The sequence below is a fragment of the Rhamphochromis longiceps genome, linkage group LG4, assembly GCF_057381845.1.
Source record: "Rhamphochromis longiceps isolate RC_006_pf linkage group LG4, R_longiceps_female_GT1.1, whole genome shotgun sequence".
Lineage (NCBI taxonomy): Eukaryota > Metazoa > Chordata > Actinopteri > Cichliformes > Cichlidae > Rhamphochromis > Rhamphochromis longiceps.
The window spans coordinates 36,821,514-36,838,180 of NC_140560.1; the positions used below are offsets into that span (position 1 = coordinate 36,821,514).

The window sequence follows — 16,667 nt, forward strand, 5'->3', positions numbered from 1 at the left end:
CATTTGACAGGAAATACATTTGCCCCCTCTGTTTACGTTTTGTCAGAATGCTCTCTATATGATACAGCTTACCCACAACCACATTGATTTTCTGTGGCTCATGCTCGTAAAAACTACAGATAATTAGTTCCCCATCGTAATCTTTGATTTTACAAACCGGAGGATCCCTAGGTATGCATTGGTCTATAGTGAATATTTCATCCGTGAAAGTCTGTTCATAGCGTTTATCAAACACACCTCTAACTTGAGACAATCTCACGTGATCTCCCTTTTTAAATTTCATGAGCTTATTTCTGGAACAAATAGAAAAAGTGCCATACATTCGGCGCCAGCTGCGGTCTCAAGGCTGGAGCCCAACAAAAACACCCTGATAACGACTGTTTAGTCTGTACCTTCTCATTCCATGCAAGGCCACCTGGGTTGGCTGGAAGACTGTTTTTACCTAGCCTGGCAGGGCGAAGGACACTGTCTCAGCTGAACTATGGACACACACACACACATACATATACAGTGATATGCACACACTCATCCCCCCTCCCTTTCCAAATGCCTTCGAATCTTGTTCCCTCCTGAGAACACGGCGAGTCTGAGCCTGCGCTGGAATGGTAGCGCTGGGCAGGATGGCTGCTGTGTTTGCTTCGGATTACTCTTCACCCCCCACCCAACCCTGTGGCTGGTCGCGTGCTCCATAATGTTGTGCTGTGGACATTTATGTGCTTCTTTGTGCAGAGGAGTTTTTTTGTTTTCTGTTCTCATGCTGTCCTCCCAGGAGCCCAGCATGAGCAGAGCTCTCTTTTTTTCCTCTTGTACTTTCCCATTGTAGTGTATATTTCAGTGTTTTTCTGTAACGCTACCGATCTCTGACCTGTATCCCCATGTAATGTCTGTGTTGTGTGTGTGCAACCTGCACGTGGCGAATAAAGCTTTGATTGATTGATTGATTGATTGATTAAATACTAGTGGTGTGTTCTCTCAATGTACTTGACTGGGGGAACGATGATGACTGGTAACATCCACATATCTCCAAGTATTTACAGCCGTGAAATATCTGCTCGATGGTGTTACACCCCGGCCTAGGCAACCGGCGTGCAACGCAAGAAAATAAAAATAAGGAAAAGACACACGAGAAAAAAAACACTAAGGCTCTCCACCAAAATCCCAAAACGAAAGTATTGACAAATCCATTCACAGCTATTTACAACAAACTATTTATTTACAACACAGGGGGAGATCGCGACCATGACATACTGAAACACAAGGCTTAAATACATAGAAGGAGCAATCAGGGAATGGACCACAGGAGGGAAACACAGCTGGGGCAAATTAGACCTGACGAGACAAGGAAACGTAAACTGAACACACTGAGATAACACAGACTTTCAAAGTAAAGCAGGAAATACATGACAGTCACGCAAAAAACAAAACACTGACAACACCGAAACGTAACAATGGGCATAAGTGAGGCGGTGGACCCTGAAGACTTGCCGGGTGTCTGGTTTGGAGATTCCCAGGGAGATTCGCGAGGCCCGGGTATGAGTTCCAGCCTTGAGGGGATGACGGTGGCGGGGTCGCTGGAGGCAGTGTGGCCACATTTGCCGGCAGGCTCGGGGGAGGCATAGTTTCAGAGCAAGGCTCGAACCAGGCATGAGCAGCAAGGGCTCTGAAGCTTATGTTCAGGTTCATTTATGATCTTAGGTATTTTATTGTGAGTTTTCTCACTTGATTATTAGATTCCCTCTTGTGTCTTTGCCCTGTGTGTCTGTTTATATATGTTGTGTGAGCCCTTGCGTCTTGTTTCCCTCCTTGTGTTCCATTCCAGATAAACACTCCTCTACCTCACTAACCCCCTAAAACGAGTGAACATACAAAACCGTAACAAGTTTATTCTTACTAAGAAACTTGCTTATGTATGTTACATTCTTTGTTGTTACTTTTTCATCTCAATAAACTTGCTGTGTGTTTCAGGTGTGTCAAACTCCGCGTGTGCAAGCGCCGGCTCTTCACTTGCACTTTAATAACCTTTTTTTTGGCAGCCTTTAATAACCTACTTATGTAAACAACGTCTCATACAATCTCTGTTGACCTCATTTGTTTATCATCTATCGTCTCCTTTAACCAGTGGAATTGTTTCATCCTCAGGGCCTCTCCTGGCACTACAAACATGAATCTGCACTTCTGCATACCTGTGAACTCACCTGTGCTTAACTGTTCCTTATTCTGATTCTAATCTTTTACTGGTAGATCCAGTTTGCCGACAGACATGAAAGCATTGTTCCAGGAAATCATCTTTTACATAACAGTTTCCAAAAATACACTGATCACATGATGGCCAGAACAAGCCAAAGAACCTGCTGAGACAAAGGTACTGTGCAGAAGGGAGTATGGCTCTTTAACCCTTTAACAACCTGCTAAACCAAACGGTTGAGAATCATTTTAGGAAGGCATATTTTTTTTGACATGTGATAGATGAATGAAATTTAATGTTTGATTTTTTTTTTTAAAGTGCTCCACCAAACGGTTGATTTGTCACTTTATGGTGCTAATGCAAACATTAACCTAAATGTTATTAAAAGCTTATCAAACATCCAGACTACAACTCTGATACCGATGACAGCGACATCTGCCTCCTGCAGCTCTCCTCATCTGTGACTTTCAGCAGCTACATTTCTCCCGTCTGCCTGGCAGCTTCAGACAGCACCTTCTACAGCGGTGTTAACAGCTGGGTCACCGGCTGGGGCAACATAGGAAGTGGAGGTGGGTCATAAAGACACCCGTTCATTTTTAGAGAAATAATCACTTTAATGCAGGAAACAAGTGTGCTGTCTCACAAGTATCTAGAATAAGCATATTCTTCTATAAGGTTAAGTCTGTGGAGACAATTCAAAACAAGAAAGAAAGATTATGTGTAACCAGTTGGAAACTATATATTAGTCTATTTCAATCAAAATCAATCCTTTTATACAATTTGTGTCTCAGACTTTGTTGGCACATTTCTACATTTACTTTGTTTTACTGCCACCAACTGTCAGCCAGTGGAACAGCACAGGATGAGCCACAGCAGACAGACATGTCCAACCTTTGAGGTGACGTTGAATGTGACAAATATCACTCTGAGCAACACGACCGGGACCAACATAGCCATCCTCCGTCTATCTGCCCAGCCCACCCTGACCGACTACATCCAGCCCATCTGCTTGGACAACGGGAGAACCTTCGCCGAGGGCTTGGCGTGCTGGGCGGCCGGTTGGAGTCCTGGAAGAGGAGGAGGTGAGTCAGCAACATGAAGGCTGACAGAGTTCTGCCCAGACTCTGCACCAGTCCATCTCTCAGATTACACATGTGGACCACTGCACTTACAGTTTCTTTAGTCAAACATCAGGATTTTCTTATCTTTCATGATGTTAGCTGAGGAAGTTATGCAGCAGTTTCAGACCTCGGTGGTAAACTGTGGGAACTCATCATCGAGTGAGAGCATCTGTACAGACGTGTTTGCACTGCAGCAGGTAAATGACTGGATTCTTCTTCTTATAACACTGTCTGCTGACATGTTGTTTAATTTGGATTTAGCTGCTTATTACAGTCACATGTTGAATTTGGATAGTTCATCATCTTGAGTTTCCAGAGTGCTTACAATCTTTAGAAACATGTACAAACATAAAGCAGATCTAGCTTTGAAGTTTCAGTGTTCATTATGGGCCAATTAGATTTCATTTTAAAGAGCTTCTCTATTTTGTGTTATTTTTAAGCCTTTTTACATTTTTTATTAGAGGGAACAACCTGGCACCCAAATAATTCTGAATTTTAAATTTGAACCTTCCCGTCTCTTTGTTCAGGGTGATTCTGGCGGCCCACTGATGTGTAAGCAGGGCGGCTCTTGGTTCCAGGCGGTCGTGTTAACAGCTCCAAGCTCCTCTGCCAGGAGGAGACGAAGCTCAGTCATGACCTTCACCAGAGTGAGCACCTTTAACTCCTTCCTGACTGAGACCCTTGAGATGCGCTTGGCTCCGGCTTCCAACACCACTGCCAACCCCACCAATGCCCCCATCACTACCTCTACCAGCAGCACCTGTACCGCCACTATGGCCACCACTACAAATGACTCAAATAGTGTGTTTGACACCAGCGGGGGTCGTCCGGCTCAGGCCTACACATTTGCCATCTTCCACCTCCTCAGCCTCTCCCTTTGTCTCCAACTCTTCCTGTAGAGAGTCTGACCTGATTTACATGATGTCGCGGACACAAATGAATGTGAACAAGCCTCGACCTTGAGACTTTCAGTCGTAAAGCTGTGCCTGCAAAAATTTGACTTGATTCTTAACAGGTTATCTAAAGAAAGCTCAGTGTTGAAGCTGTGGAGGATCAAATCATACATTCTGCTGGACGAATCATCAGCACAAACATCTGGAACACCTGATGGAGAGGTTGACTACAAATCTTAGTTAGTGAGCAGAAGTCAGCAAATATCTGCTAAACAGATAAAATGAAATAAAGAATTTACATGTGGAAAACAAATGTTTGATATGAGGGATGAAAGAATAAAAAAATTGTGGGGTAAACACAAAATGTGTCTGTTTTATTGCTTTGAGATGACGTGGAAATCCTTCCTGTTTGCAGTAGTCCTGGAAACATAAACAGGAGTACAATCCCTGAACATGCTCATGTACATATGGCACTGTGTGCAAACTCAGCTGTAACTTTGTAGCTACTTCCCGAGGAGGGAGGTTTTAGTGGGAGGAGATAAAACAAAAAGAAGCTTCTGTGGTGTAAATGTGGATTTAATAAACCATTCGTCAAAAACAAGGTACTGAAGGAACTTTCAGCAAAACAGACATCAGCTCGGCGTGACCTCAGGCCGTTTCATAAGGCACAAGGTCTCTTTTGGCGTTGATGCTTTTAATCCAAGACCCGCTGCTCAGGGATAATAGCACCGTTTTAGAGACCTACAGTCGACATTATCACAATCCACCAAGGGCGGACCCTGATCAGGAAGGAAGCGAAAACCTGCCCATTCAGTGAGCTCTGTGTGATCCGAGTAAGATCGATGCAGCTACTCAGATGAACACACAGATGGTCCAAAGGCAGTAATTATAGTAAATGTAGAGGAGGATATGTGATGGTGGTGGTGGGTAGTCTCTTAAATTAGCGGAAATTAGTGTATAGAAAAGGCCAGCCAACCATAGTGATTATGGAGCCACATTTACAGAAGAAATATATCAGCATACAGCTGCCGGTTAGCCTATCAGTGGCAAGGCAACCCATTCTCTGGCAATGAAAGAAAAATGTTCAGTCTCAAAAAGTCAAAGAGAAAAAGTCAGTGAATGACTCAGAAGAGAAGGTGTAAGGCCGGTTCTGTGTGTAGCCACCTCCATCTCCGCTGTAAATGCTATAACAAGTATAAAATTAGTTCGGTGGATGAGCACCTCCATCCTCGCCTCCTACTTCATCCTGATCTCGAAGCATAAACAGTTGCAGGTGTCGCAGTCAGGAACCTGGCAGGTACAGGCACAGTCCCACCTGGAGCACTGTAGGAAAGAAAAACACAGCAGCTCAGACAGGAGACTAACTTTCTGGGCAAGGATTTAACGGCAGCACCTGCTGTGTCCTGAAGAACCCGCAGAAACCAACAAGCACGCTTGTGTAGCTTCACCTGTCCCAGCAGGTGAACTTCTCCTGCAGCCAGGAAGCTGTTTTACCCACACACATTCATTATTTTAATTTACCATTATAACCCTGACAATAACACTTAGATCATGAGGCGTGTGGTGATGCATACCTCCTGATTTTATTAATGCAAACCAAACTATACATTTTGCATTAATGATACACTTTGATCAGCTAACACAGCTGACAATCTTGATCATATGTAAGCTCACTTTCTTCACATAAGGCAACAACAAGAAGCAGCTTTTTCTACAGCAGCACAGAGTTCAGAGGTCAGCTGTGGGTTTAACAGCCTGCTGATTCAAATTCTTTGTGGGTTGCAGCATGATATGGAAAATGCAGTGTTGTTTAACATTTACATGATCTGCAAACCTTTGTCAGTCACGGTGGGGCGGTCCAGCACCCTCTGAGGAACCTTTCCTTTCTGGCGACAGCTGACACACAGCTCTGCAGCAAATGTTCACCTCACTGTGAATGGGGTCACTGGCTTCCCAGTTCACAGACATTATCAATACACCATGTCATTACTGATAACATCTGAGATCACCAGGATTAGTGTCTCCAAAGTGGTTTGAGAAAGTGAAGGGTTGCTGGTTTGTCTCCAGTAATCTCATTTGGTTTAGGGGTAGTGGCACCTGATGTGACCACTACAGGAACAGTGAGGCTTCATTTTATTTACGTCAGTTTTTAATCGCTCTGCTTTTAATGACTATCATTGATTTATTTTATATAATTATTCACTGTAAAATGAACCTTCTGCCCACCTCATCAGCATCATTGTTTGAATGTGTCTGAGTGTTTTATCACATTTTACACCAACATTGAGGAGAGTGTTTCCAAACGTGAGCTGATGGTTTCTGTGCCGGAGCTCGTGTGACCGCCAGTGCTGCTGGTTTACTTACAGAAGCCGGAGAGCAGGATTCAGCCAGGAATGGTCCCACAGCCGGCAGGCGGCAGTCGCACATTTCACCCAGTCTGATGCACTGCTCGCACACAGAGAGGTCTGCACAGCATTCACTGCACTCTAAAGAACAGTAGTCCTTAAAGGCACACAGAAATGCAAAAATCTGTCACATGACCTCAGTCAGAATCCTGCTAGACCCCGGACGTCACGCTGTAACCTCAAATACAAGCTTCTTTAAATGCTGAATAAATAACCCTTCCACAGCTGGGTCGGATGATCTTCTCCAGAGTCCAGTCGTCTGTGTTACACTTTATAAACTGCATCTCTCAGAATCAGGGGAACAGTAAAAGTGCATGCCTGCCTGCACAGCCACAACCTGAATAAACCCACAGGGTTAACTACTGCAGCTCAAGCAGACACAGGCATGTTTCTGAGAACTACTGAGATATAAAAGTGTTCATAAGCTGTAAAATGATAACTGCCAGCTTTACAATAGAAACATTTCATGTATATTTTCCTATAACTGCATGAATCCAGCAGAGAATTTTATTATAAGTTCAAAGCTGACAGCACAGTGGGTAAAACACAGCCCATAGAGCAAAGACGGGTCCCTGCAAGGGTCAAACCAAAGCTAAGTACCTCACAGGGAACCATTTCTTAGTTTTCTGGTCTGTAAGAAGCATGAACAGAGCACCAACCTTGAGGCAGTATCGGATCCAGAGCCCAATCCCTAGGACGATCATGTACAGACTCACAGTGATCATCAGCACTGCAGGTAGAGGGATTGCAAGCCTCCAAACAGGCAACACCTGAAGAAGAAGACCAACTGAACATCAAACACAGTCGAGCTGAAGAGGCGTCACACCTGCCGTCCTCTGACAAAAAGTAATGGATTAAGGTTCCTCACCGGCATTGTGTTTTTCTGAAGTCAGAGGAGCCTCGGGAGTGTCTGAGGAAAACACAGAGACTTAAAGTTTCACCAGGACACAGGAAAAACTTTGCGTTATCTTCTGTTTCAGAGAAAATCAGCTGCCAGAAGCACCGCGGCTCGTCCACAAGCATTTCAGAAACCTGTGCTCAGCTCTTCTACGTTTGTGGACACGAGGGTGCTGCCGGAGCCACCCCCATCAGAGAGCCACGCGCACTACAACCACACAGGATTATCTCAGAGGTTTCTGTCGCTTTTCCTCCTAAACCTCTCCACCTGTTAAAATCGGGTCTGCAGCCACGCCCATCAGCTCCAGGTTTGTCCTCAGTGCTTTTTACCAATCTGGAGTGCTTCAGAAACCAATTTAATGGAAGGAAGTCTAACGCTGTTATTAAAGTCTGGCCGTTTCTGAGCTTTGAGTGATGTCCCTGTCTGTTGTTCTGATTCTATCTCATTTACTTTTCTTTTGTTTCCCTCTAAAGGATTCTGGCTGGTTCCTTGTTTACAATACTTCTTTAATGTATTTATTTATTTCACATTATTCTGTCATCTTTAGCTCGTTCTGTGTCGTTAGCTCTGAAACGTTTTTATTCCTGATGAATCCGTTTTGGCAATTACAGTTTAACTGCAGTTACCTGTTAAACTGAAGATGCTGCCGTTAATAAAACCATTTAAAAGCCTGAAACGTTACAGACGTTTTACAACGAAACAAACGACCGGAAGCTCCTCCTGCGCGTTCACGGCGCTCTCGGTAACAAACATGAGCGCGGAGAGTTTCGGTGAACTCACATTTGTCAGGTTTGATCGCTAAATGTGGAAGAAAGCAGTTTCTCTGGACCCACCGCACTGCTACTGCTCAAAAACAAGACAACGCTCGCGCTATGGCGGTGCCTGCGTTACCATGGAGACAGAGGGGAGCCCACCAGGAACAAAAAAGGCGAGCGCGAAAACCGTCCAGCTGTCCACAGCTTTGTTAAAACCGATTATTTTGTTATGAAATTTGTTTCGTGTGGTACAAATCTGACAGATTATGATGATGATTTATGATTAGAATAAAATGCAAATTCTGATTGTGGTTGAAAATTAGGAAAAACTTTTTTTAGATAAGAGAGAGATAAGATTGTGTTGATAGGAGTTATGTGGGTTAGTTCAGCTTCACAACTAGGGGGCTGTCTAAACCAAATTGTGATATATACTGTCTTATATTTACATGCATGGATGTGAGCCACGTTAAAATAAAGAAGCTTGCTCACTACTACTGATGTTTTAGAGGGAGTCTATGGCTGACGCGTGTTCCTGGTTTCCAAAAGAAATGCTTCCAGTTGCATTATGATTTGAAGACTATTTATTACAAACTGAAGATGTAACAGTTATCCAGAACTACCTGTGCACACGGTCAGAAAACCGTGAGACTCCTAACCTCTCTGTCCATGCTCCGCCCCTTCCCTCTTACACAGGGTTTCATGCTACTATCCGGTCGTTAAGTGATGACGTGACGAATCCTACTTCCGGGCCTAAAGTAGTCTTCGTTTAATATGGCTTTTGTGTTGTTAACATGTTTAATGTTTTGTATTTTCTTCTATTTAATCTCAAAAAGCTCCTAAAACAGTCAGTGATCACTGTTGACCTCCCTCGGCTTTTATTACCGCTAGGGCTGCCACGATTAGTCGACTAGTCACGATTACGTCGACTTTCAAAATCGTCGACGACTGATGTAATAGTCGATGTCTCGTTTGAAGCTTTGTAAGATCACAAAAGACGCAGGAATAAGTAGCAGGATTTAAGAGTGTAATAACGGATTGAAACAGAAGATGGCAGCACTGCATGTACAAGGATGCCAGCTGCCGTTAAACCCCAAAGAAGAAGCTGTGTCCCAGAATTCATAGCGCGGCCCAGCTCAGTTTCCAACAATGGCGGCAGCTAGTTAGTTTTAATATTACTCTTATTATTCTTTCTGGGTCACAAAATAAACGTTTAACATATTTTCAGGCGAGAACGTAGCTGTGTAAACCTCAAATATCTGCTCAGTTTATCAAAACACCGCATATTTTCAAAAGCGCTCCGACGTTTTCGGAGACGTCTGTTACCCACTAGCTCGATAGCTAGCCGGGGGGCTAGGCTAACTAGAGCCGTGAGAACACGGACTCCCGGCAAATCGTTTTCAAACCCACCGCCGTCTTTCGCTACTCAGGTTAAACATATGAGTCACTTAGATAACTTAAAAATGTTATTGTTTGGCTTTTTTTTTTAAAGTATTTTATTTGTTCCTGAGTAAATCTGTTTGGCTGAGATTAAAGTTATAGTTTTTACACAGCTGAATAAACGTCAAGCAGACAGCTGATTATCAGAAGTGTGAGATGCTCGAGAATTTACTCCGGTGTCCTGTTATATTTTAGATAGCAAGGAGTTTATTTAACTTCACTGAAACAAACTATCATCTTGTCTTTATTTTTAGTTAGCACATACCTTAAACACTTAAAGCTGTAAGCTAATGATAGTTATATAAGAGCAGATGCTGCTGGTGCAATAAGCTGTACGTTTTACGTCCAATGGATGATGATCTGATTAGTCGAATAATCGCAAAAATAATCGGTGACTAGTCAACTATCAAAATAATCGTTTGTGGCAGCCCTAATTACCGCTAATCATTTATTTAAGCTCAGTTTTTAAAACCTTAGGATGTAACTACAGCCCAGCCCATGCAGCAGTATATGAATGACTAACCTCGTATTGTGGATGGATTATCTCAGTTGTTCTCCTGGCTGAAGTTTGGTCCTTTTACAGCATCCTGCCATGCGATTACATTTGTTCCTGACCACCGAGAACACTCACGTTAACTTTTATCGAGTGGAAAAAAAGTTAGCTTGTTTATATTATGCTAACATAGCTGTGTCGCTAGCGGTCACGTAGCACATCATTATATACCAGCTAGCCAAACTTCAGTAACCCTACAAACGTCCCTGCTGTTTAGTTTTCTGTCTTCATTTATGCTGGAAGTGATAACAGAGCTGTACGTTTTAATTTGTTTCCAAAACCCCGCAGTCAGGACATGCTATATTGTATTTAGGTAGAAGCTAGCGAGCTAACTTCCTGCTAACTTCTAACTCCGTTAAATGTCATAAATTCCGTTTTCATGGATGCCTGGATGTTAAACTCAATTGTTACACCTGGTAGAGCAGAACGCTGATCATTTTATTAAAGATGAAAGACTTTAGACAGTTTTTCAACTCTCAGTAATGCCATAGTGATCGTTTGATATATGGACCTGCAGCGGAGTTTAGGTCCAGACACGGCTAGTGATGTCAGACTGAACGACCGGATTGCACTTACATACTTAAAGTGAGAGGTACCCCCTTTTAGGTTCCAGTCTCAAAACAGTGACTTAAAATTACTTTATGTAAACACATATATTTTCACATTTATTAATCCTGAAAAAATGTCTTATGTAATGAATCTATGAATTATAAAACAAACATGAACTCAATCGTAAATAAAAATATAAAGCAGACGTCTGGCGCTTACAATAAAATAGAACTTTATTAATCCCTCGGGTGGATTCCTCTGGGAAATTCAGTTTCCAAATAGCACAGCACCAACAGAAGTTACAGAATGTGAGCAGAATATTATATATGTCCACATATATAAATACAGAGACATGTGTAAATAAAGAGAATACAAAAGGGATAAATAGAATAAATAGGAATAAGAATACAAGGGAATTGCACATTTCAAGTATTGAAGTCTATTACACCGTTGGTTATTAACAAAAAGTATTGCACTGTGAAGAGGCACTACAGCTTAGTACAGATTAGTTGTCCCCCCCTCCTTTGTCCCCCTGTCTCCCCTCCCCTCCAGAGAGGAGTTGAACAGTCTGATGGCGTGTGGGACAAACGAGTTTTTAAGTCTGTTGTTTCTTGTCTTTGAAGCAACCTGTCACTGAACAGACTCCTCTGGTTGTTTATGACTGTGTGCAGAGGATGCCCAGCATTGCCCATAATTCTAGCAGTTTTTTAGTGTCCTTTTCTCTGCCACTGTCACCAGAGTGTCCAGCTTCATGCCGACCACAGGGCCAGCCTCCCTGATCAGTTTTTCCAGCCTGGATGAGTCCTTCTTTACTGTGCTGCTCCCCCAGCACACCACAGCATGGAAAAGTACTCCAGCAACCACCGACTGGTAAAACATCCTCAGGAGCTTCCTGCAGATGTTAAAATTTAATTCTAATTTTGATTTTAAGAAGATCAATGAAAGATGAGAAAGAACAGGAATTCTCAGAGAAAAGACAAAAAGCGTCTCTTACTCAGGGGAACACATCGCTGCATCTTTCATGGTGAAGTTGGAGTTTGATAGCACTGAAACCAATAACTCACAAAAATCTTTCAGGGTAATGTTGTTTTACCGTTTGTGTAGTCTACACACTCAACCTTTTGAACAATAATTGAGTAACTGGCATTTTAACTAGGGAATGACTTACACTCGCTTCACTGGCCTCTTCATTAGGTACACCTTGGTAGTCCTGGGCTGGCCCCATTTTTCATATGGAGAGGGGGTCAATTAATTGATACCCAATCAACGACGGCACCAGTGGTTGTGAATTTTTCACTCACTCTGTGTCTACACACCTCTCTGCATTTAATTATTAGTTATTCTTAATCTCTGGCTCTCTTCCACCATGTGTCTTTGTCCTGTCTTATTCCCCCTTATTCACCCCCAGCCTGGCTGACTGAGCCTGGGTGTGCTCGAGGTTTCTTTCTGTTAAGTTTTCCTTCCCATTATTGCCAAGTGCTTGATGTTACTGTTGTTGTGATTTGGTGCTTTTTAAATGAAATCGAACTGAAAAAAGACTACTCTACCTCACCAATACCTGAAAAATATTAAAGAAAAATATGATTATTAAGTCTGTGAAGGTTCTCAGTCATCCAGGTCATTGTAGTCAAAGGAGCTTGCAAAGAAAAGCGTCTGGACTTCTTTAAGTTGCTTGAAGACGTTTCACCTCTCATCCGAGAAGCTTCTTCAGTTCTAAGGAACTTGGAGTAATTAGGACCCTACACCACCGGGCAGAACATGTTCCCTCTAAGCCTGAAGGGAAAAAGAAGGAACACACACATGTAAAGGAAGCACTCAAAACGTGCGGCTATCCTAATTGGGCGTTCTTAAAGTCAGCAAAGAGGCACAGAAAAGAAGATCAGACACCAGCGAGGGAGGATAAGAAGGACAGACGCAACAACATTGTCATCCCCTATGTAGCCGGTGTATCAGAAATACTTAGGAGAGTTTTCTCCAAGCACGACATCCCGGTGCATTTCAGACCCAGCAACACACTCAGACAGAAACTGGTTCACCCGAAAGACAAAACGCCAAAACACAAACTTAACAATGTGGTGTATGCTGTACAGTGCAGCATTTTTTATTTTTTTTTATTTTTTTAATGAGTGTACGTGATGTGTTGGTTGTATGTTTGTTGTTTGTTTTGACATACTGCGAATCAATTTCCCATCAGGGACAATAAAGTTACCATTGACCATTGACCATTGACCTCTACATTGGAGAGACCAAACAGCCACTTCACAAGCGCATGGCACAACACAGAAGAGCCACCTCCACAGGACAAGACTCAGCAGTCCATCTGCATCTAAAGGTCAAAGGTCACTCTTTCGAGGATGCCAATGTTCACATTTTGGACAGAGAGGACAGATGGTTTGAAAGAGGAGTGAAAGAAGCCATTTACGTCCACTGTGAGCGACCATCTTTGAACAGAGGCGGGGTTTACGACACCAACTCTCTGCCATCTATAATCCAGTTTTGAGATCCTTCCGACGCCTTAACGCCCACTCACATCCTGGGCCATCTGATCTCAGGAATTCGCATGATAAGGTGGGGCCAGGTTTCACAATGAACACACCCGAAACTCTGGCTGATTGGGACCCACGCCCAGTTTCACACCTTGGCTCAGGCGATTAGAGGATCATCAGGGGGTCCTTTTGTCCCTCTGTGGGAGGTCACTCCCACTAGGTTTATATCTGGGACTCTCCACCATTTGACCTTAGAACTGAAGAAGCTTCTCAGATGAGAGGTGAAACGTCTTCAAGCAACTTAAAGAAGTCCAGACGCTTTTCTTTCCAAGCTCCTTAGACTATCTTTGTAGGTAGTTTGTGTGTGTGTGTGTGTGACTTTAAGAACGCCCATTTAGGATAGCCGCACGTTTTGAGTGCTTCCTTTACATGTGTGTGTTCCTTCTTTTTCCCTTCAGGCTTAGAGGGAACATGTTCTGCCCGGTGGTGTAGGGTCCTAATTACTCCAAGTTCCTTAGAACTGAAGAAGCTTCTCGGATGAGAGGTGAAACCTTCTTCAAGTAACTTAAAGAAGTCCAGACGCTTTTCTTTGCAAGCACCTTTGATTATGATTATTAAGTTTATTCTTACTAAGAATGACAGTGATGGCAATGTTCTGGTTTGCAAAGAAAGGGTGGAGTCTCTGCTCATGTTTTTTTTGTTTCCTGGTTTATTGGTGTCACATTGTTGTCATTTTTCTATCTCAATAAAACTCCTGTGTTTCAGGTGTCTCAACCTGAGCTTGTGCAAGCTCTTCACTTGCTCTGGATTCAAGTCTTTAATAACCTGCTTATTTACAAAAAAGTGTCATAAGATCTATTTTGACCTCTTTGTTTATCACCTTCAGGTCCATTCCTGGCACTACAAACATGAACCTGCACTTCAGCGTGCCTGTAAACATGTTCCCTCTTCTTCTTGTTATCACTTACTGGCAGATCGAGCTTGCTATTTGCTTTCAGAAATAAAATGTTCACATAATGTTACCATTACAGTATTTCATGAGAACCATTTTTTAAAATCCCCCCACCCACCCCAAAACACACACATTTTCAGGGTAGATGTTCAGACTTGAATCACGAAGAATCATGAAGTCACAGAGCAGGGTTTTTTTTCCAAAACAAGTTAAATCAGCTGTTTAATCAAAGGGCTTCTGATGGTTTGTATTTATAAGGAGGAGGAAAATCACAGGTGTCTCAGTTCCATCCAGTATTCCAGTAATCCACACCAGCAAGCACAATGCCACCACCCTGGATCAGCTGAACTGTATTGATATTATCAGTAACACCTAAAAAGATTACAGTATAAATGAGGAAAAAACTGTGTTTGAACCCACATTATGAACCATTACACTGTTAAGGCTAATTAGTAAGATGTAGCTATGCCAAATCTGCTTGAGATTAGCAGAACAGAGGTAATATGAACACAATATATGTTACGCACACCAGTACTGAAAACTAAAGGCATCACAATTGGCAGAGGCAAATCATGCGGCGAGAGAGAGAGAGAAGTGGACCCAAGAGCTGGCACTGGTTACCCCGAGTGAGTGTATTTACAAGTGAGGGGTTACAAACAGAAGCAGGGGTGGCATGAACAGAAACTAAGGAAAACCTAAACTGGGAAAACTGAGAAACATGAAACTAAACCTGAAAAGCGAGGAGACTGAGGGTTGAGGTAACACAGGGCATGACAAACAGATGCTCGGACAAAGAGCAGAGATAAACACACACAAAAGGGGTGTCCAAATTCATAGGCTGCATCCTCCTGAGCTCCCGTCCTTCGGGGTCTACATGGGCAGGGGTCCTCAGAAGGTCGGATAGACCGGAAGTAAACGGCTGTGAAATTGGACGGTCGAGCCTTCAGATTTGCGTCACCGCTGTGTCGGTGGAGTTTAATAAACTCGTCCGTCTGCTCCTTGCTGTCTAAAATATAAAAGTACACTGACATATATTCTCGACGTTCTCACACTTCTGTTTAATCAGTTTTCTGTTTGACGTTTATTCAGCTGTGTGAAAATCCCGGAGGAACCCACCCGAGGGATTAATAAAGTTTTATTTTATCTAATCTAATCTAATAACTTTGATCTCAGCCACACTGATTTACTCACGAACAAACAAAGCAAGCCAAAACAATAAAAACACAAACCAGCACAAACGTTCGTCATAAATTTTGTTTGATTCCGTTAATGTGTGTGTGTGTGTGTGTGTGTGTGTGGGGGGGGGGGGGGGGGGGGCTGTTGACCTCTAGAAATTTTTGTTGATATCTTTAAAGTGAAAGCGGCACAAACAAAAAAATTTGCAGCATAAACCAGCACAAGTGTTTGATACCACTTTTGTTGGATTTGAAGAAGGCAGGGGGCCAACTTCACTCACATCTCTAGTGTGACCCTCGAGCTCCCGGTCAGCTGTCGAGCTGGTGGGTAACAGACGTCTCTGAAAACGTCAGAGCACTTTTGCAAATATGTGATGTCTTGATAAACAGAGCAGATATTTGAAGTTTACACAGCTACTTTCTCACCTGAAAATATGTTAAAAGTTTATTTTGTGACCCAGAAAGATTAATAAGAGTAATATTAAAACTTAGTAGCTGCCGCCATTGTTGGAAACTGGAATTGGCTGGGCCGCGCTATGAATTCTGGGATATGGTGGACCATGAAGGACACACCCGACCCATCCTTCAAATCCGGGGAAAAGGAGGACGCATTTGTCGGCCGCATTCGGAGGAGTCAATGAATTTGGACAGCCTTCGGCGCGTCGCTGTGACGTAATCGGCCCACAAATGCGGCCTCAGGAGGATGCAGCCCATGAATTTGGACCCCCCCCCCCAAATATACACACACAAGGTAACAAGGAAATGGCACACAGGAGGGAGACACAGCTAAACCTAATTAGACCAATCACTTATTATTTATATAGTATAACCATAGAAAATATAAATAATCTCTATTGTCTTTGTGACTCAAAGGTGTCTTCTTCATTTCCTTCTGAGAAAATCAGTTTTGTTCTCGTCTGCATAAGGGAAGTAACTGCACTCCTACTGAGCATGTGCAGAGTATTTAATATTGCCCTCAGTCTCCCCATGCCACCTCTACAAAATAAAGAAAACTGGAGCTATCACTGAGAAATAGAAGACTACACTTTCACGTTATATAACTGGCAGTGAACTCAGTTCATTTGTTCATTCGGGGAAACCTGGTGCAGTCTGACCGGTTTATTCCTGGGCAGGCTCATTGTTGGCACTTCCTATTGTGTCAGTCCCGCTGTCACTGCAGATAAATATGAAATGAATCTGTTTCCTTCACAGAACAGATGTGTTGTGTATCTTCATCTTGTGTATCTAGCTCATTCAT

The 16,667-nt window shown here is 43.0% G+C and overlaps 2 protein-coding genes across 3 annotated transcripts; one reads left to right on the forward strand and one right to left on the reverse strand.

Annotated features, from left to right (window-relative positions):
* The first annotated feature begins 2,784 nt into the window (after nucleotides 1–2,784).
* On the forward strand, nucleotides 2,785–4,658 carry LOC146672264 (chymotrypsin-like protease CTRL-1). The gene is made up of 3 exons (XM_085404834.1): nucleotides 2,785–3,267; nucleotides 3,406–3,503; nucleotides 3,834–4,658. The coding sequence occupies exons 1-3, from the start codon at nucleotides 3,048–3,050 to the stop codon at nucleotides 4,203–4,205; spliced, it is 690 nt and encodes a 229-aa protein (XP_085260960.1). The 5' UTR covers nucleotides 2,785–3,047; the 3' UTR covers nucleotides 4,206–4,658.
* A 96-nt stretch (nucleotides 4,659–4,754) lies between these two features.
* LOC146672265 (uncharacterized) lies at nucleotides 4,755–8,395 on the reverse strand. Of its 2 annotated transcripts, none has more exons than XM_085404841.1 (5): nucleotides 8,283–8,395; nucleotides 7,473–7,514; nucleotides 7,264–7,374; nucleotides 6,564–6,701; nucleotides 4,755–5,522 (listed from the first exon to the last, which is right to left on the reverse strand). In XM_085404841.1, exons 2-5 carry the CDS (start codon nucleotides 7,476–7,478, stop codon nucleotides 5,436–5,438), a joined length of 342 nt encoding a protein of 113 aa, XP_085260967.1. In that variant the 5' UTR covers nucleotides 7,479–7,514; nucleotides 8,283–8,395; the 3' UTR covers nucleotides 4,755–5,435. The 2 variants fall into 2 exon arrangements, with proteins under 2 accessions (XP_085260967.1, XP_085260968.1); XM_085404842.1 differs by lacking the exon at nucleotides 8,283–8,395 and adding an exon at nucleotides 8,129–8,239.
* Between the last annotated feature and the right edge of the window lie 8,272 nt (nucleotides 8,396–16,667).